We start from the raw sequence: 20,371 nt of genomic DNA on the forward strand, positions 1-20,371 counted from the left end.
TCACTGGTGCGACACTCAGATAGCCCGGGCGAAAGTGGCCTGGCAGGTCATCACTCTACCTTGTTCTCATGGGGGGTTGGGGATCATAGACCCAGCACAACAGAGAAGAGCCCTTCTTGGGAAGTTTGTTGTCAAAGCATTCCTTCCAGGGAAGGAGCCTTGGAAGGAGTTTTTGCTTCAGCGACTTAGTGCTCGAGTGCCTCAGGCTGTGGGCCCCTGGAGACCTTCGACCAAATGGATTTTCACAAAGTTGCGCAGAGTTGGATTGAGCAAGAGACTCGAGGACCGTTTCGCTGTGAGTCTGCTCTGCTCTTGGGAGCAGCTACGGAGAGGCTTGGAGCAGCACCAGCCTACGTGCACAGAGGAGCGCTTGACATAGCCCCTTGTTTGGAACCCCATGGTTAGCACTCAGAGAGGCCACTTTGTTGGTAGTAGGCCTCATGTTTCTTGGGGTCCCATGGCAGAAGGTCCGGCATACACTTTAGGCGACAGGCTGCAATTCTCAGGCTTGTCAGAGGAGCTTCAAAGCATCCAGCTACAGGGCACGAGAGGGGTGTAGAGCATGTGTCACGACATCACAGAGGCAGTATCAGCTGAGTGGCTCACACCTCTCGAGTAAGTAGCGCCTAGGCGGCAGAGTGCTGTTTTCAGAGGATCCGAGTTGTGGGCATTGGTGGGAGGACTTGTGTCTTAGATCCTGATCGAGCAGCTCTTGAGACTGGCCACTGGAGGCTGTTGGCTTGGGAGAGCTATCCATTGGCACGAGTGCAGTGGGATCCTGGAGAGTGGTTTTGGAGGGGACCCTTTCTCCTCAGCCGACCATCTAGGTGTCCCTATCTTTCAGTACACTGCTCGACTGGGACCGCAGATACTGGCAGCACAGATAGAGGCTCGTCTTGTTGCAGCACCTCATTGGCAGGAGGAGGGTCTCACAACTGAGTTCTTGTCAGCTTTTTGGGCGAGGTTGTGGGACGCCAGACAGTCGCGGCATGTCACTTTGTTCCAGTGGCTAGTTGCACATCGAGCTACAGCAGTGGGAGCTGGCTTGTACATAGTGGTCTCTCGGCAGCATGCGCAACTTGTGACCATCCTTTGGAGAGTTAGCGTCATTGTCTTTGGGACTGTCCTTTGGCACAGCATGTTTGGCTTCGTGTCTTGCGGTTGATGCCAGCTCTTTCCACGCCACGGTAGTACTCTTGGGGGGCAGCTGCTTGTCCACTCTCATAGGCCCGACACTTGAGTTTGAGTAGGATGATAGTGATGCAGGGGGGTCTACCTACACTCCAGGCTGCTATAGAGCTTACTCCACACGAGTGGTGCAATCAGAGAGAGGAGTGTTGGGAGCTCATTTGCAGCCTGACACTCTGGTTCATCTGGCGGGCCTGTTGCTTCCGCATCTTGAGGCTCGCCCTGTACCACCAGCAGAGACAATTCGAGATCTTTGGCTAGAGTTGATCCATACTCTCAGAGGTTAGTTCTAGAGACTCCAGGGAAGCTCTGACCACATGCGGGAGCGTAGAGAGGCTTTCCTTCGACTCTGACACCCTGGGCCTTTCTTCACCATGGTCCAGGGTGTGCTCAGATGGCACTACCGTTCATCTGTGTGGCTTTTCCCTCCTCCCATCTCTTGATTTAGCCTCATCATATGCTACTTTTTCATTGGGAGAGTCTCCCCCTTATGATTTTTGTAGCCCTCTCTAGTAGAGGTGGTTGTAGCCCTATGGGCAGTTTCGTTAACTAATAGAAGGATCTTTTTCTCGGGAAAAGTGCTCTGCATACCTTGCATAGGAGGGCTGTCAGCAAAGGTGGCATGTGGTTTGGATGGCCATAAGGGGAAACCATGTTGGATGTAGGTGCTAACCCCTATTGGAGAGTAGGACCAAGACTTTGCCGTATTTCTTGCAATCCCTTTAAGTAGTAGCAATGTTTGTCCTCATGTCCAGGCTGTGGAGGGTGCCCTCGAGAGCGGCATGAGCTACACCAAACCATAGCCTTAGTCTCGTGCTGAGACTTGAGCTCCTCTAGCTCGCGCTTCATCTGGTTCAAAGCCTCCCGATGAGGAGGCTTCTCTTGTTGAAGAGAGAATTGTCTCATCTTCAAGAGCTCATTGTAACTTTAGGCCTTCGAGTTCCCTGTGTAAAGAAGTTAAAGGATCAGAAAGACTTTCCAAAAATACTGAGGTGGTCTCTACCTAAGGGGAGTTGGTGAACAGCTTCCTAGCCCCTTCTATCCTAGTAGCAGCCACGACAAACTCCTCCAGAGTGGCGTCATGTCGGAGACTCTCTCGGAGTTTTTGTTGAGACGTTTTGGGAAGAGCCTTCTCCACCCACTTCTTAACCATAAATTCACCTGGTTGTTGAGGAAGCTTAGCCACCAGAGACTTGGTTCTGGTCATGAGTTCTGCGAAAGTCTCATTTGGCTAGAGCATTAGGTTGGCCAACTCATCCAGAACCTTCTCTTGGAAGTCCCCTGGTCTGAAAGATTCACAAAACTGTTGTCGTGATGGGAAGAGTACTAGGTATGCGTCTTTTCTGTTGAGGCCATGACCTTTGCAGATGAAAACAAATCTCTGAGCATGGTCGTCAGCTCTTCCATGGCTATCTGCTCATGAGCGTGTTGGTCAAGAGGTTGTTGTAACACAGTGTTTGACAATTGTATTGGGAAGGTGATCTGGGAGGTGAAGCACTCGTTGAGGTATTGGAGGTAGGTGCGTGGGAGGGGAGAAATAGCAGGGGTGGAGGACTTCTACTCAGCAGAAAAGTTCGGTGCTTTCTGTGGTAGTACTTCAGAGGGCTTAGTAGTGGACTTTGTCGATCTTTGGATTGTTGTATGTGTCATCCAGTACGCAGAACTACTGTCTGGCAACATGCAGCTGTCCCTATAGTGCAGCAGGTGCGCTCCGTAGTAGAGGCCTTGGCCTGAGACAGGTAGCGCACAACAAAGCGGGCCATTGGCACGTGCAACCCTGCCACGGCGGCCGACAAGTGCAGCAAGCGGCACCAATTGAGTGGGGGGGGCACCATTGGGGGCGGCACCTTTGGGCTAGCACGAGCGGTTACACACACAGTGCTCTCCTCAATTTTTCTCAAGCACGCTAGCCCATAAGTGAGAGGGTTCTTTGTTGAAAGAGCTTTAAAACTTGACCTCCAATTATTAAAATGGCCGCCCATGTCTTTTTTATAAGTGGGTGGGAATAGACCTCTTTATTACAAGACATTTTACTACTTCGCCAGCTGTGTGTGAAACCTGAATTTTTGAGCATAAAACTGAAATTTGGGCACGAAATTGGAACTTTGGAAGGAAGCTATGTCCCCCTCTTGAATGGCTAGCTTCAAGGTGGTTAGTGAAACCGGCCTGTTCAATCCAAAAAGGGCGCTAGACTTTACTTTAAACCTTGATTTAGCTTTCACCCATTATTAGTCGTCTATTTTACCTGTACTTTCAAGACACAAGAGAGAGGAATGGGATACAGATGCTAGAATGCACCTGTATGAGAAGACCGACACCAGATTGGCCCCTAACTTAGGCGCCCCTTTCGGTATTTCTTTATTCTTTAAAAGAGGGAATAAATGCTGTGGATCCCTACAAGCTGCCCCGCACAAACTTGGCTGAATTTCAACTGTTCCGGCCTGATTTCGGCAGCATGACTGTACTAGGACCCTTCACAGTCAGTATTCCCACGCATTGACTGACTTTCCCGACGCATACGGGCACTTTGCAAAACCTGGCGAGAATCTGCAGCACGCTGAATTCTCTGTTTTCAGCCCTGAAAATGCGCCAGATCACCTGTACAGCGGTCCCCTTGCGTCCCCGAACCTCTTGGGGGTATTAGGGTCCGTTTAGGGCCAAAACCCTAAACCTGCAAAAATACACAGCAGGCTGTAATTTACTGTTTCGGGCTCCATTTCGCGTGCCGGTCGCAACCGTAGCAAGTCCTCGAGCTCCCGCACCTGTAGGGCTACTTGCCCTTTGAATCGGACGAGATTTCTGGCGTGAAACCTCTCCGAATTCACCTGTACGTGCGGGGGAATTAGCCGCTAGCTAATCCAGTACCTGTGCAAGAGGCTCTTGCCTCGGCAATCGTGCATGAACCCACACAACTGTACATTGGTCAAATGAAGAGCCCACTAGAGGGGCATAACATACTGCCAAAGGGGAGAGAGAGGGTAGTGCGTAGCGTGCAGGGCATCACTCCTGGCACCGCACTGTGCATAAGAGGGAAAGCAAGCACTCCATAGCTCTTAACCTGTGACAAAAACTGAAAATGAGGCTCTCCCCCTCCTAAATTCAGCGCCACTTCTTGTTGCATGAGGCAAGTGCACCAGAAGGTGCCACTTGGCACATTTATAAGCATTTTCCCGTTTCGAGGTTGCCATCTAAAAATCTCCCAACCGGTTGCCCAGTTGACTTCACGGCATAGTAAGAAAATGTTCCCTTTGTCATTCCGGAGGTAATGACGCCAACACATTTTCAGGTCCCAAAATAGCAATTCCCTAAATTTTAGGAGATGCTGCCATTGTATCTTTCTAGGTCATCCGACCCTCTTTGTACACTACGGCCACATCCAGAACTGAAATGTAGCCTCTGTAGCAAAGGATTCCACTTTGGCTAGTCAATGACCCCACTTGGCTAACCATAGTCCTTGTCCAACCTTAGTGCTCTCTTGCCCTCAGGCTTGGACTCCCTCTGGACAGTTCCACACTAGCTATGCAATGCAGGGCAGTTACATTTCCCGAGGGGTGTTTCCAAAAAGTGAAAGTAAATAGATAATAAGAATGAAATCAACAAAAAGGATAGATAGTAGTCACACGCTGGTGACAGTTAGCCTCCTTGTCTACATCTATAAATTTGTAGCCTCTGTAGCAAAGGATTCCACTTTGGCTGTCAATGACCCCACTTGGCTAACCATAGTCTTGTCCAACCTTAGTGCTCTCTTGCCTCAGGCTTGGACTCCCTCTGGACAGTTCCACACTAGCTATGCAATGCAGGGCAGTTACATTTCCCGAGGGGTGTTTCCAAAAAGTGAAAGTAAATAGATAATAAGAATGAAATCAACAAAAAGGATAGATAGTAGTCACACGCTGGTGACAGTTAGCCTCCTTGTCTACATCTATAAATTTACGCTGGTACGTGAAGGGGTGAAATTTTCTTAAGTCACCATAAGCCTTCGCATGTGCAATTTTCTCTTCCTTCTCTCTCTCTCTCTCTCTCTCTCTCTCTCTCTCTCTCTCTCTCTCTTCTCTCTCCACACTCTTGCTTATTTCTTTACACGACTTGGACGTCAACCTACCTCTACATACTCCTGTATCTCACTCTACCCGTTTGCCATGGCGTCACACAACGCTACTCCACATGAGTATGGCAACGCTAGCAAAGTATTATCCTGTGGAGGAGGCACCTCTTTCTCCTCTGGACTCCACACACACGCATGGGCATCGTCCCACCCTCTCCTTCTCCATCTCCGGCAGCTTCGGATGTCTCGCCTACACATGGTGGGCAGGGTTACGGCCTCATCTGGCGACTTGGGTAGATTTTCAATCGGTCTTTTGCGCTCGCTTCGTTGCTTGTACAAGATCGAATGCTACAAGAAATTGTTCAAGTGGAAGATGGGAAAGAAAGCTTTGGACGCTTACTCATAGGAATTCAAGGACCTCGTTCAGAAGAGGAAGGCCTTGGAAGACCCAAAAGTCATTTTACAGATGTTGTATCTATTCGCATTGCCGTTGGCATGCCAAAATGAGGTATTGCACAACCCCATTATATCATTAAAGGACATCTACAAGTTTGCTTTAGTCGTGTCAGCTAGTGGCTCAATAGGGGGGGAGACCTCTAACCGCGGCACTTCTATGTCAAAGTTTAAATGCTTCGCTCCATGAACAGCCTCAAATTTGTCAATTGGACCTCCGCGGAAGAAATTCAAGGAGAATGGCAAAGGCAAGGCTTCTCATGCCGACTCCCGAGGATCAAAAGAAGAATCGTTGCTATGATTTCCATCAGACATGCTACTTCCGCGGCGACAAGGATTTCCCAAAACGAAGAAAGAATCCAAGCACCTCCGCAGCGACGAAGACTTCGGTAAACGTCATTGACAAACTGCGCACGTTGTCTTGTTCTAATTCAGAGTTAATGCACGATTGTCACGTCGATAAAACAGTGTTTGGCTTGCATGATCTTCTCCGTGTGCAAGGGCGAATCAATGGCCAAATCGTGACGGTTTTGTTTGACAATGGCTCTATTGTTCTATTTATTTCTTCATACTATCTTTTTTGAGTTGGATAATGTGTATCATGTGGTCGAGGGTTGTTCATCCTCCGGGACCACCGATTTTGATGTAAATTTTATTGCAGCAAAAGAGTTTTATACATGGTCTCATGATCCTAATGTTGAAGTCTAAGTCTGTTTTGTCAAAGATTCCAATGTTGATTTTTCCTTTCATTGTCACTCAATAAGTCCAAATGTGGATGAGCTCTCATTTGAGCATGATGTTCCTTTGTTTGATCATGATGCTATTGCTAAGGGATATTTAGATTCTTGTTTAAAAGAGTTTGCTGACATGCTTCGATCACTAGGGTGGGCATGCCCTGAGTAGTGCGTACCTGTCCTACCACTGTCCTGTATAAAGCTAAGATCCCCAATATCAGCTCTATGGGCACCTCCAAGTCTTGCAATCTACGTATGAGTCTGGCTCGTGGCACTGTATCAAAGGCTTTGCGGAAATCCACAAAGCTACAATATATCCTCCTGGTCATCCATCCTAGGCAACAAATACTTATTCTTGACGGTGACCTTGTTGAGACCCTTGAAATCTACACAGAAACGCATCCCACCATCGTCCTTTTTTAGTGAGGAGAACAGGATTGCCCTATGAAGACAGGATGGCTGGGCAAAAGCCCTGTCTCGTGATCAAGGTCAGGTCATGGATCGACTCTTAGGTGCGAGATATTTCACCAAAATCAATCTTTGGTCTTGTTACCATCAAATATGGATACACCCTCGCGATGTCTCGAAAAGCGCGTTTCGTACATAGTATGGGCATTACCAATTTTTGGTCTTACCTTTTGGATCGACCAACACTCCCGCAACTCTTCAACAGATGATGAATGACCTCTTTTGTCCACATCTTGGAAAGTGGGGTGTCGTGCTCCTCGACAACATACTAATTTATAGTCGCACACTAGAGGAGAATTTGCAACACCTTCATCTCATTTTGCATATTTTACGAGGCGAGCAAGTGCGAATTTTTCCGCATGGAGTTGTATCTCGGCCATGTCATGTCCATGGATGGCATCCGCATTGATCGCGAAAGGTTAAGAGTGGTCCTACATTGGCCCGTTTTATGAACCATACGCCAAGTGAAATCTTTCCAGGGGAAATTCATCAATTACTACACCAAGATTGTTAACCCTTTACACGTTTGCTAAACGGTGTTAAAAGCAAAAAGCGTAGTGTTAGTCCATTTGTCACGTGGACCGATGAAATCAATCAATGTTTTCAAACATTGAAGCAACTTGTTACATCTGCAACTATGTTATAGATAGTGGATCGAAACAAACCCTTTTTGATGGAAACGGATGCCCGCGACTATGCCATGGGTGTTGTTCTCTATCAAGACGGCCGACGTGTGGCATTTGGAAGCCGCAAGTTCATAGGCATGCAAACCCATTACTCCACACAGGAGAAGGAACTGTTGGCAGTCATCCATGCATTGAAAAGTTGATGGCATTACCTCTTGGATGGCTGCTTCGTGGTATGGACTGACCACCATTTGTTGAAATATCTGTGTGATCAGCATGACCTTTGAGGTCGCAAGGCAAGGTGGGCCGAGCTCTTGCAGGAGTTCGACTTAGGGATACGCTACTGTAAGGGCACTTACCATGCATTGAAAATTTGGTGGCATTACCTCTATGGTGCCCCCTTCATGGTATGGATTGACCACCATTCGTTGAAATATCTCTGTGATCAACATGACCTTTGAGCTCGCAAGGCAAGGTGGGCCGAGCTTATGCAGGAGTTCGACTTTGAGATACACTACCGTAAGGGTGCTACCAACGCTGTGGCTGATGCCCTTAGTAGTGTCTCAAAGGTGAATGTTCTTTCGCTCACAGAAATCTCGACTGATTTCTATCTTTCTCTCAAGTGGCGCTGCCAGAGAGACCCTCCTAGAGAGTATTTACCCCAAACCTTGGCGCCCCTTTCGGTATTTGTTTATATTGCATCATCAAAGTACAAGCCGATGCTCCATCCTCTGCACCTTCGTCCAGAAGCATGCCTGAGAATGAGCCCATGGCCTCATATTTAAAGGCCCTAGGCCCAAAAGCAATTTACATGAAAAGCCTTCAAACTCAAAAGCATCTGGTCCAAAAGCGATGCCAAGCTGCCATCATAAATCACGGAAATCTGTAAAACTGCCACTTTAGCAGTCAACGCAAAATGCGGAAATCTGTATAGGTTGCCACGTCATCATGTTAGCGCAAAATCCGGGTTTTTTGTACAGTTGCCACGTCATCAGCTCCACGCAAATCCTTCTGTGTGTCATTATGTCAATTGGGCCCCATAAGTTGGTAGGACTTCTTCTTCTGCTGTTGCTTGTTCTCCCTGTGAGCCGACGCCCTTCCAAGCGGGTATGGCATTTCCTAGGGGAAAACCGTCGGGTTACAAGGGCAATTTAACGTGGTGAGCGATAAGTTACCTGGAGGAGGCAACTCCAAAGGGAAGACCGAAGCAAGTCCCGCAGTACTTGGGCCTCTGAACAGAGGTACTTGGTCGTTGTCAGGGCCATAACTAGTGAGCGAGATGGGTCTCTCAAGGGCACTGCCCTAAGAGTGTAGATAATTTTGGCCTCTTGGGGAAGCAAAGCCTCACGTAGTCCAAAGGAAACTAGTGACAAAAGCGTCTGCCCTAGGAGCCTGGGTGCATAGTCCTAGTCGTTGTTCTTGTGCACTTTTTGGGTGCATGAGGGGAATGGCTAGGAGTGCCCAACCCGACTCCTAAAACAAAAAAAAAACTTAGGGTTTAGGCTCCCTCGGCTGTGATCTAAAGGTTGGCTCTGTTCTTCACTGACTTGACACGTCAGCAGTTTGTGACATCCCCCCTTCTTGAAAGAAAGTAATCGTCCTCGATTACAACATATCTGCAAAACAACTCAAGGTAGCTCAAAAATTTCCCGAGGGACAATCAGTTTGCTCTTTTGTTAAGTAGCTGGCTTCTCCTTTCTGCTCTTTTGATCAAGGAGTTGGCTGTACTTTCGTCTAGATCGGAACTCTTGATATTCTGGCGTAGTAAAATTAGCCATCACACTCAGACCGCACTGATCTTCCACGGGTGTCTTGATGCACTAAAATTACATACCCTGGCAATCTCATCCAATTAAGAATATTCAGTGGTTTGCACATCACAGTCCAACACAAATGCTCACGTATGCATGTTACAAGACATAGAAACATAAAGTTGGCGATGAACACTCCTGCCGCATAACCATCAAGGTCCGGGCCGGGAGATATTCAAGGACTCCCTCATCACTCCTCCCGCATAACCTAATAAGGTCCGGGCCCGAAGATTTAGAGGCCTTTTACAACCAAACGCCCCCCGAACCGCAGCCTGTGTTGTTAAGAGGTTCTGAGAGTAACCACTGCTCAGAATTCTCAATACTCCTCCCGCATAACCATCCAGGTCCGGGTCGGGAGTCACAACAACAATATTTTTCAAGCATACAACCAAACGCTCCCTAGACATCCCGTCTGCGTCGTTCCGAGGTTCAAACAATATCAAAACAACATTTCTCACTACTCTACCCGGGAGTAAAAATCACCAATTATTGAAACCAGTATTAAAAACCAGAATCAAACATTTCAAATCGGCACTAAAACAGGTTCAAAACAGATAGCATCCATTTTAAACAAATTCCAAACAGGATCACCAAACAAGTTCCAAACAAGACTTAAACGTAAAAAGCAATCTCGACATTGTTCGAGCTTGAAAAGTCGATTGACTTTCCATCCTGAAACATGCACCAAAAATTAGGGTTAGGTTCTTCCCATAAGGTCGTAGCCGACCACAACATGGTCCATGAGCTCTTGGATAGACAGTGTTCCTTTGGCGGCGATGGTAATCCGAAGACGTAGCAATCGCATTGGACTTCTAGGGTTATCAGCTTGAGAAGAGACACCTGGTGAGAGAGGTCCAAAAATTTCAAGTCGTAATCTGCTAGGGTTTCCGTGGCAAGCATTTCAGGATACCCCACTCTGCCAAAAGTTGCACTCCGAAGGAAGATGTTAGAAACCATATAACTTCGGGCAAAAAAAAATTTATTGAAAGCTTGCCAAGTCCTTGGAGTGTGCGGCTTTGTAGCTATAGACATCAACATCTGCATGGCACTGCCTTTGAGAAAAACAATGACTCGAAACAATTCTTGGATCCTTCTCTTGCAAGTGATCTTTTTGGCTTATGCCCTATAAGACATGAGCGGTGAAGACGGGAGCGCGCCCGATGTGCGATGAAGTAACGGTGGGCGTGGCTAATAAGTCTGGTTCAAATAAGTTTCCGATAGCCTCTAGTTTGCTTTGTCTGCTCTTTTGTAGGACCAGTATGCTTTCAGAAAAGCACACACTTGATGCTCTGATACCACTGTCACAAGACGGGCACCACGTGCCAATAGAAAAGAACAGATTGAACAAACTTTTAGCACTTCAATAACAACTGAACTGAAAGAGAGAGAGAGCACACGCAACTCGCAGTGGCGGAATTCCACCTCAAAGAGTATTGGCCCCAAACCTTGGTGCCCCTTTCGGTGTTTCTTTATATTGCATCATCAAAGTACAAGCTGGTACTCCATCCTCTGCACCTTCGTCTAGAAGCATGCCCGAGAATGAGGCCATGGCCTCATATTCAAAGGCCCTAGGCCGAAAAGCAATTTACATGAAAAGCCTTCAAAATCAAAAGCATCTCGTCCAAAAGAGATGCCCAAAAGCTGCCAGCGTAAATCACGGAAATTTTAACTGCCACGTGAGCAGTCAGTGCAAAACCAAGAAATCCGTACAGTCTACCGCGTCATCATGTCAGTGCAAAATCCGGGTTTTCCGTATAGTTGCCACGTCATGAGCTCCACGCAAATCCTTCTGTGTGTGTGTGTGGGTCCTGCTTTATATATATGCCTTTATGTCACTTGGGCCCCATCGGACGGGGTCCCATAAGTTGGTAGGATTTCTTCTTCTGCTGTTGCTTGTTCTTCTTAGGGTTTAGGCCCCCTCGACCGTCATTTGAAGGTTGGCTCTGTTCTTTATTGACTTGACACGTCAGCAGTTTGTGAGAGACGCCATACAACCATATGGTACAGCCTATAGTACGCTGTATGAAAACTACCATGAAGAAGTCTCACTTGCAACAAGGCATGTGACCGCAGCCATGCAGGAATTTGAACATGTCAATAACTTTGAGTGCGTTGTACATAGAACAGTAGGAAACTCATAAAGACTAAAGATTGCACAGAGAACCTTGATATACAACCCAGATTAAAAACATGGGGGATTGGCTGGCAGCACACTACAGCTTCAGAACAAGAACCTGCTGCAACCAGTCTATACGGGTTGGCTGCAGATGGAGATTGGTATATAGTTGGATAGAGCCATGGTTAGTCAGGATCTTGGTAGTAGACAATCACTTTTGGTAGACCATAGGACTTGGATGTGGATTGTGTAGACTGCTAGTAGTGCATTGTCAATGGACCAGTGGCAGAGATGTGAGCCAAGGACAGCTATACCTTGGCTGGACCACCTTTTGGCAAGAGTATCCTTGGCATTGTGGCTTTCCCATTGCCACACATCACTTGTGAAGGATCTTATCTTGTACTTGGAGAAAATTTCTTTTAGTACTGGAGGTTCATACCATCCTCTTCATCATCGAGTAGTTTAGGCTGAGCAGTCATGAATTTGGGACACACATCGACATATTAATGCTACAGTTGGATTGTCAGCCTCTGTGAATGTAGCTGACTCTTTATCAAAGAAGCAAGTAAGAATGCAAACATGTCTCCGAAATTTGAGACATGATTTTATGCTCACATAGTTTAAAAGGGCCAAAGTGACAGATCATGATCGAATTACAAGGGCTGAAATTGTCATGAGATTAGCAAGGTTATATCAGATTACAATTCATATAGCAACCCCTGAAGCTATCCCACAATTAAATAGAAAAAGAGCATCTTTGTCTTTGTCTGCATCAGGTGCATGTTTACAAGTACCCGGTTTCAAAGTAGATGTAAATTATTGAAATCTACTATTATGAAAGCCTAAAAGTATGAAAATTGGCAGTTTGCAGAATCTGCGCCTAGCATTTTCGTCTACAGATAATTATGGTACACAAGAAAAAAAACAGATTCAGCTTCAAAGTGATAGTCAGACAGCTTTTGCACTGCTTAGATCAGTCCGGCAGAGCTTAAACAGCAGTTTACATGAGCTAGCTGATGTTGTTGGTGACATTATCGCAACGGTAAAATAAATTTAACTTGTTTTATGTTACTAGTTATGAAAGTCCTTTTTTCCAACTTAAATTTTACTGAATTCATTATGCTCACAAAGAGTCAGCTTGACGCAGATGGGAATTGGAGATCCTCACGCTGTTGTTTTTAATCTACCTGGAATTCATGGTGGCTCAGAGTTTTCATCCTTCTTAACTGCGGGCTATAGCGAGTGCCTTCAGATGAACTCAGACATTTCGGATGAGGTGTTGAAGGCAATATTACTAGAATTAAAAACTTACCTTCTTGATGAACGTGCTCTTGTGATTGAGCTCACAGCCCAAACCCTGAAGGTACTTCCTGTGAAGGCAATATTTCTGTACAGCTGAAGCTGATTGTAGATCTTAATTGCAGTATTGGAGACTTGTGCTGGCATCTTGAAATAATTATTGTGACTGACATATGTGTTGGAGTGGTGATGTTGAACTTTGCGGGTTCTTATTTAATAGAAGTATCTGCTCTATAGTTTCAAAGAGAAGTCGTGCATAAAATTGTGGCTAGAAAGCTTTGAAGTTAACCAGTTTCCATGGAACTGTTTACATGCTTTATTTGAAGTAGCTCTAGCGACTCAATATTATGAGACTTGTCAAAATCTGTGTGGTGAGTCTCTTATGTAGGTTTGATTTAGGTACATAGAGAGTATAGAGCAAAAAGTCACAGATTGTTTTTTTTCTTACGTAGCCACAATTTGATTGGTTGTATGAGTTTACAAGATAGGATCCCAATTGGCTCTCTCCGACAAACCTGGGATAATCTCTCCTCTGGGAGTATACCTCTGTATCGGCCAGTCTCTATCTTCAACTAGTGAGATGAGGTGCGTAGCTGACCAATAACACATCTAATGCCATGAGATAGTGGATGTCCATATACTTGGGGCGTGAGATAAACCCATCATCTGTCGTCCGGAGAAGTTGGTCTCGATATAAAGCCGTCTTTGTCCCAACTCATGTGACAGAGACAGCCAAGTCCTCCTAGTATACAGCTGAATGAGATCATGTCTGATAATCTTGCTAATCTCTGAATGTGTGAGGGTGAGGGATGGTGCATCCAAGAAGACTGAAAAGGGGGCAGCTTCTCCATATTAAATCCATGTAGCTAGCTGATATTTGTGCAAACCAACATGAAGTATCACCCTCACTTGCCAGTTGTCGTGATGACTCAAGCGCTAGTCGTGCATATCTATTGCATGTAGCTCCCATGTGCTATGAGAGAAATGAAATGAAAATGAAATGTTATATTAACGTCTTCAGAAGGGCAGAATGACCTATGAGACCAAAGAGTTACAATGTGGTGGATCTGATACAATGTCAGAGTAACAAAAATGACAATGACAAAATAAAATGACAGAATAAAATGCTATGAAATCTGAAACAGCTAGGTGTGATCTAAGCAGATAGGTGGGATAGCTAAATCACAGATCACAAAAGATCTAGCTAGGTGGGATAGCTAAGTCACAGATCATAAAAGATCCACCATCAGTTGCTGGCGGATCTCATCAATCTCCTCCATGGTCAATCGTGGGCGTCTGGATCTCCCTAGCTCGGTTGCTTGGTCGATCAGTGTGCCTCCGGTGTGAGGCGGCCAGCTCTCCTGTGGTAGTAGCTCCTCCGGTGTGAGGCGGTGAGCTCTCTTGTGGTAGTAGCTCCTCCGGGTGTCCAGTGTCTGCTCTAAAGAAGTCTGTTATCCGTCTCTGAGACTGGCTGGCCTCTCCTCTCATCAGGCTCTCTCTGTGTTTGCGCAGCTCGAGCAAAAACAGACCCAAGCATCTCTGATCCTCGTACCGCATGACTCTCTCTCTAAAGGCAGTGGAAGCGGCCGCGTATCTCGTAGTAGACGGGGCAGTGGCATGTGTAGTGCAACTCTATCTCAGGCTCCATGTCACATAGGAGGCATGTCCTGGCCTCTGCTGGTACTCTGCTGTATCTCTCAGTCTCGATCCGCAGCTGGTGTGAAGATGTGCGTATCTGGCCAATAGCACACCGTATCCCATGAGACAAGTGGGTGTCCATGTATCTAGGTCTCGTCACAAAACCGTCCTCCGTAAGTTGGAGAAGATGCTCTCTGTAGAAAGCCATCTTCGTGCCCAGCTCCTGTGCTGGCTGTATCCATGTCCTCCTCATGTCTAGCTGAGTCAGGTCCTAGCGGATGAGCGTGGTGATCTCGGACTGTGTGAGAGTCAGAGAGGGTGCATCCAGTGAGTACTGGGGGGCAATGTGTCTATGTTGAACCCATGCGCCTGAAACCATGATGTCATCTCCCCATACCAGCATGCTGTATCTCCCTGCATGCCTAACTGTCGAGAGGACTCAAGTGCACGGCGGGCATATCTGTTTCTAGGAAGTTCCGAAATGCGGTGTATGAAGGAGACAGATTTGGTGAGCGCCTCAACCACTAGCGGAAAGGGCAGGTAGCTCTGCTCGTATAATGGCACGTGGTATTGAAGCCTTTGCTCTAATGAGCCGTGAGATGATAGAGACTAGTGGCTTGTCCATGTCCCCCCATCCATCAATGCGACCTGTCCTCCCATGATGGTCCAATGAAGGTCCCCAAATCTCAGCTCCATAGAGCAATGCAGAAGCCACCAGGGTTTCAAGGAGCCAGAGCTTCGTCTGAGGCTCTTGAAACTGAACATGTGAACACATCCTCTCCAATCTACCCAATGCTGCATGGGCTCTGGTCAATCTAGTCTCTGTTGCTCTTCTCAATGAAAATGCTGGTCCACTAAAAACCACTCCAAGGTAGGTGTAAGCATCTGTATATTCCACTGTCTCCTGGCCGTATGTGAATGCCGGCGCTGGTGTCCTGATCCACTGCGGGGTCGTATTAAATACCATGACCTTGGTTTTACCAAGGTTGACAGACAAGCCACTTTCATGGGAAAAGCTATGCAAAGCATCCAAGTGTCGTTGCATCCCCTCTGGAGAGTCGGAGATCAACACAATATCATCAGCATATAACAATAGTGGGATCCATGTTCCTGCCAGTTGTGCACCTCTATCACCGTCTCTCTCAATGTAGTCAGAAACCTCAGAGGTGCGTACATGCCCCACTATTGACCTGTACAGTGCTATGACCCCCCAAATGAGCTCTGTGGGTACTCCCATCTCCTGTAATTTGCGCATCAATCTAGCTTTGGGTACGGTGTCAAATGCTTTGCGGAAGTCCACAAAGCTGCAATAGATCCGTCTCCCATGTGATCTGCCCTCCTCAATGATGGCTCTGAGTGTCAAGATATGGTCAAGAGTAGAAAAACCTCTCGTGAATCCTACCTGCCCGGTTGCGCGTATCCCTTCCTTCTTTGCCCATCTACTCAGCTGCTGCTCAAGAATGGATGCGTACAACCGTGCCAATGTGTGTCTGATCATGATAGCGCGACGATTCCAGTCTCCATAGGGTCTCCTGACTTGAAGATAGGTACAATAGTAGATAGGTTGCAAGTATCAGGCAAGCCCTCAAACATAACTGCTAGGAGCTCTGCTAGTAGATCTCTGGCATGCATAAAGTGCTCAGCCACTAAGCCATCATGATCATATGCTCTCCCAGTCCTCATCCTGTCAATGGCCCTCCTCACCATCTCAACGGTGAAAAAAGCACATGTATGGGGGCATGGATCGGGGGGGTAGGGAAGGGACGACTGTCCAGGAACTGTGTACGGAGATGACGCGTACCGGCCCCAAGCCTCTGTGGAGGTAATGGCAAGTGGAGGGGAATGCTCATGAAAGAGCCGCCATGCCTAACGTGAGTCCTGACTCAAGAATAGCTGGTATAGATCTTGCTCTAGGCGAGCCAAAAATGCCCTCTTGTTCCGCCGCACTAGGCGTCGGAAGTCAATCTGTGATTGTCTGTGAGTGATGTCCCCCAATAGCACCTCTCTTTGAAGTCTAGCTCTGGTCTCTCGGCATTCCTCGTCATACCAGTTGTTCTGGGGCATACTCCCGGAACAACGTCTCTGCTCAGGCTGTGTGTGTGGGTATGCCTCTGCTGCTGCATCATGTAACGTCTGCGTCAGTATAGTAGTAAGCTCCTCCAAAGGTCGCCCTGGCTCTTTTGTACGCAAGCGTTTGTAGATCCCATCTATGTATACAGGGTCCGTCTCCCGCGTGAAGGTGTAGCGAGTAGGAGCTGCTGCCTGTGGCCTGTGTGCTACACTAAACTGAAAAGAGATGGTCAGCGACACAAGAGCATGGTCCACTGCCATACCAATAGGTCTGGGTCCACTTGTGAGGTCCAGGATACTAGAGATGAGACTCGGCTGTGCCATGACATAATCCACTGTGCGAGCTCCATGTCTGTGTGGAAAGCATGTAAAACCCCCCGCAACGGGAAATCTCTGTAGGCCATTCAAGATGACCAATCCATGTGCAGTCCCCATGTCTATCAAGTGTCGTCCATACTCAGTATGCTCCCCATCTTGTGATAGTCTAGATAGGCGTGTCTCTGCCACATCCAACTCTCTCAGCATCTCTTCTCAGCTTATCTAGTGGTCGTCCTGGCTCTTGAGTGCATAGCTGCCTGGATATCTCATCAATGTACACGTGATCCGTCTCCCTCGTGAAGGTATACCGAGTATGTGTGGAGGCCTCTCCCAATGGAGGTGTGTTTAATTGGAACGATAGAGTGAAAGACAAGATAGCATGATCGACTGGTACCCCAACCGATCTAGTTCCCACCATGAAATCTTGAAAGAAAGGAATCAGTCCTGGCGGAGCCATAACATAATCCACTGTACTAGCGCCATGCCGATGTGGAAAGCATGTAAAATCACCAGTTGCAGGGAATCTTTGCAGGCCATTGAAAATGGCCAATCCATGTGCAGTCCCTTTATCAATCAACAATCCGTCATACTCAGTGTGCTACTCATCCTGTGATAATCTAGACAGGCCCATTTCTGTAATATCAAGCTCCCGCATCAACTCCTCTGAGGTATCATAGAATATTGTCTGGTGGTGGGCAATCCTAGCATTGAAATCCCCCAAGATAATAATGTCGTCGTCTCTGTAAAACCATCATCTAAAATAGAAAAGGGGGACTGTCCTCTAGGTGATGCATATACTGACGTACTAGGAGGAAAATAGCAAATAGTGAGGTAGAGATATCTGCCTGTCTTTGCCTTTAGTCTCACCCACATGTACCTCGCATGCTCATCCCGCCGAGCTATATGTATCAGAGACTGTAGCTCCTGCCTGAATATGACTTGCCACTCCTCTTGAACCTCGTCCTCTGCGCTCTGATCGAGTCTCCTGTCTTCAAGTTGTCTCCCATCTGTATCCGCTCACATGGGGCATGGACTGCCCCGGGGCTTGATGCATCTCAGAGTCGAAAATGATGTCTCTCCCTGTGAAACTATGCTCACAGGCCCCTACATCAAGGCGCAAAGATCCATTACAATTCCATATAGCCACTCTGAGTGTGGTCCCACAGGTTTGGCGCCGTCATGCGGGGCGCTTCTCCAGAATAACCACTCGTCCATCCCTGTAGAAGGCCACTTTCCCTTTCTTAGTGACTTCTATCCATTTCTCGGCCTCATCCGCCTTCTTTTGTGTCTTCGTGATTACATCCACCCACAAAGAAGTCTTCGCCCCATTCTGTTTTTCTTCCTCTTTGATCATTCGTACCTTTTCCTTGATGACCTTGATTTCCTCTATCACCGAGGGCTGGAATTCACCTTCCTCTAGTCCATTGCTTGCTCTATCAGCAAGGTCTTGCTTGAGGGTTGAGACCTCTTCTTTGAGTGCTTGTGAATCCGCCTTAAGTGCTTGTATCACTACGTGCAGGTCCTCTTTCTCCTTCTTCCATTGCGTGCCTTCGTTGAGGAACATTTGAAGAAGGTTGGCCTTCTCCTTCCAACATCCTTCCATCTCTGCTTTCCATTCCTCATCTCCCTTTCCACTTGTGTTATCCGCTTGTTTGTAAGCATGAAGGTCGCCTTCGTACGGGGCTTGCAAACTGGTGAAGCACTCATGACCTCCATCGTAACGGCAGGGCTGCGCGAACCAACAAGTCTGTTGTTGTGTGCCGCCTTATTACTGCCTATTGCCAGAGCAGCGACAATCCCAGCTACGAGTCTCCAATCTGGCGATGGTCCCAAAGTATCACAAATACAAAGGAGCAACAAACATGTGCAACCGATGGAGATGATGTCCTAAAGAGATGCACTGCGAACCCTTTTGTGTAATAGAGCCGAAAAGAGGGGGGGGGGGGGGGGGGACTCAACTCGCCCCGTCCTTGCCAATTTTGCAGCTTTAATGGAGCTCTTTGCCAAGAGCGATTTCCTTTTCACGTGCGCTCAAAATGCAGCCCTTCCTGGGCTTCCGTGTGCAAAATGGAGCGCGGTCAGCCCTGTCCTACGCCGTGCGTGATCAGTTTAGAGAGAGAGAGAGAGAGAGAGAGAGAGAGAGAGAGAGAGAGAGAGAGAGAGAGAGAGAGAGAGAGAGAGAGAGAGAGAGAGAGAGAGAGAGAGAAACGAAATGTTATATTAATGCCTTCAAAAGGCCAAAATGACCTATGAGACCAATCTGTTACAAAATGGTGAATCTAATACCATGTCTGGGTACAAAAGAACTTGAACAAAGATATTACTACTAGAATCCATCCTCATCTGCACTCTGGATGTCGAGAGAGAGAAATTATATTAAACGTTTTCAAAAGGCCAAAATGACCTATGAGACCAAATTGATACAATGTTGGTGGATCTAAGACAATGTTTGGGTACAAAATAAAAAAGAAATAACGTGAAAAACTAAGATCATCATCGTCGTCGTCATCATCAATGTCCCAGAATGCCCGACATCAGGCGTTGTCCGAGAAAGTATTGCATTGGTTGCTGAAGAGCATTGTCAATGTCCACCTCTGTAAATAGTCGTACTGGACGTCTCCCATGATGCTCTAATGGAACCTCTGGCGATGTTGAGGTCTCCCTCGTAGACGTGGGCGTCTAGCTTTCCCGATCTCAATGGCTTTGTCAACTAATCTACCTCTGGTATAGGTGGGCTTTGAAGTCTGCTGTGAAGCTTGCTCGTCTGATTGTCGAGTCCTTGCTCTAAAGAAGTCAACAACCTCCCTCTGTGAATGTCTCCCATTGCCTGATCTCCTCAAGAGACTCTCCCTGTGTCTGCGTAGCTCTAGCAAAAAACAACCCAAGGCATCTTTGATCTTGATATCTCATGACTCTAGCCAGCGGTCCAAAGTTTGAATAGACAATGAAAGCGGCCTCGTATCTCATAGTATATCCGGACAATGACATATGTGATATAACTCCATCTGTGGCTCTATATGACACAACTGACAAATCCTGGCCTTTGCTAGTACTCTCCTAAATCTGCTAGTCTCAATCTCTACCTGATGCGATGATATGTGCATCTTACCAATAGCTCATCGTATCCCATGGGATAAATGAGTGTCCATAAATTCAGGTCTGATCACATATCCATCCTCTATTAGTTGAAGAAGATGCTCGAACATGAGAGGGGGGGCAACTAGCTCGGCTCAAAAAATCTCATGTGGCATTGAGGCCTTAGCGGGAATCATTCGAGAGGTCATAGAAACTAAAGGCCTCTCCATACATCTCCATCCATCAATGCTTGGGTGGTCAACTGAGGGTCCCCATATCTGAACTCTATAAAGCATAGTTGAAGCCACTAGAGTGTCAAAAAGCTAGAGCTTTGTTCGAGTTTCTGAAACTGAACCTGCGAACACATCCTCTTCAATCCTCCCAAGGATGCATAAGCTCTCGTCAGTCTAGTCTCTGCTCCTCTCCTCAATGAAAACACCGATCCATTGAAGACTACCCCAAGATAGGTTATGCATATGTATACTCTAGCGTCTCCTGGCCATATGTAAATGTGGTGCTGACCTCTTGAC

General features: G+C 47.0%; 1 protein-coding gene across 10 annotated transcripts in view; it reads left to right on the plus strand.

The window, feature by feature from the left end:
* ATM (Serine/Threonine-kinase ATM-like protein) overlaps positions 1–20,371 on the plus strand; it is a 289,283-nt gene that overhangs the window by 159,985 nt on the left and 108,927 nt on the right. For all 10 annotated transcript variants that reach the window (XM_086526409.1, XM_086526408.1, XM_086526410.1 and 7 more), the window contains exons 39-40: positions 12,306–12,483; positions 12,589–12,804. In XM_086526409.1, the coding sequence (XP_086382535.1) occupies positions 12,306–12,483; positions 12,589–12,804 (394 nt within the window). The remainder of the gene's footprint in view (positions 1–12,305; positions 12,484–12,588; positions 12,805–20,371) is intronic.

Source organism: Adiantum capillus-veneris, chromosome 13 (assembly GCF_014529385.1).
Source record: "Adiantum capillus-veneris isolate H3 chromosome 13, ASM1452938v2, whole genome shotgun sequence".
Lineage (NCBI taxonomy): Eukaryota > Viridiplantae > Streptophyta > Polypodiopsida > Polypodiales > Pteridaceae > Adiantum > Adiantum capillus-veneris.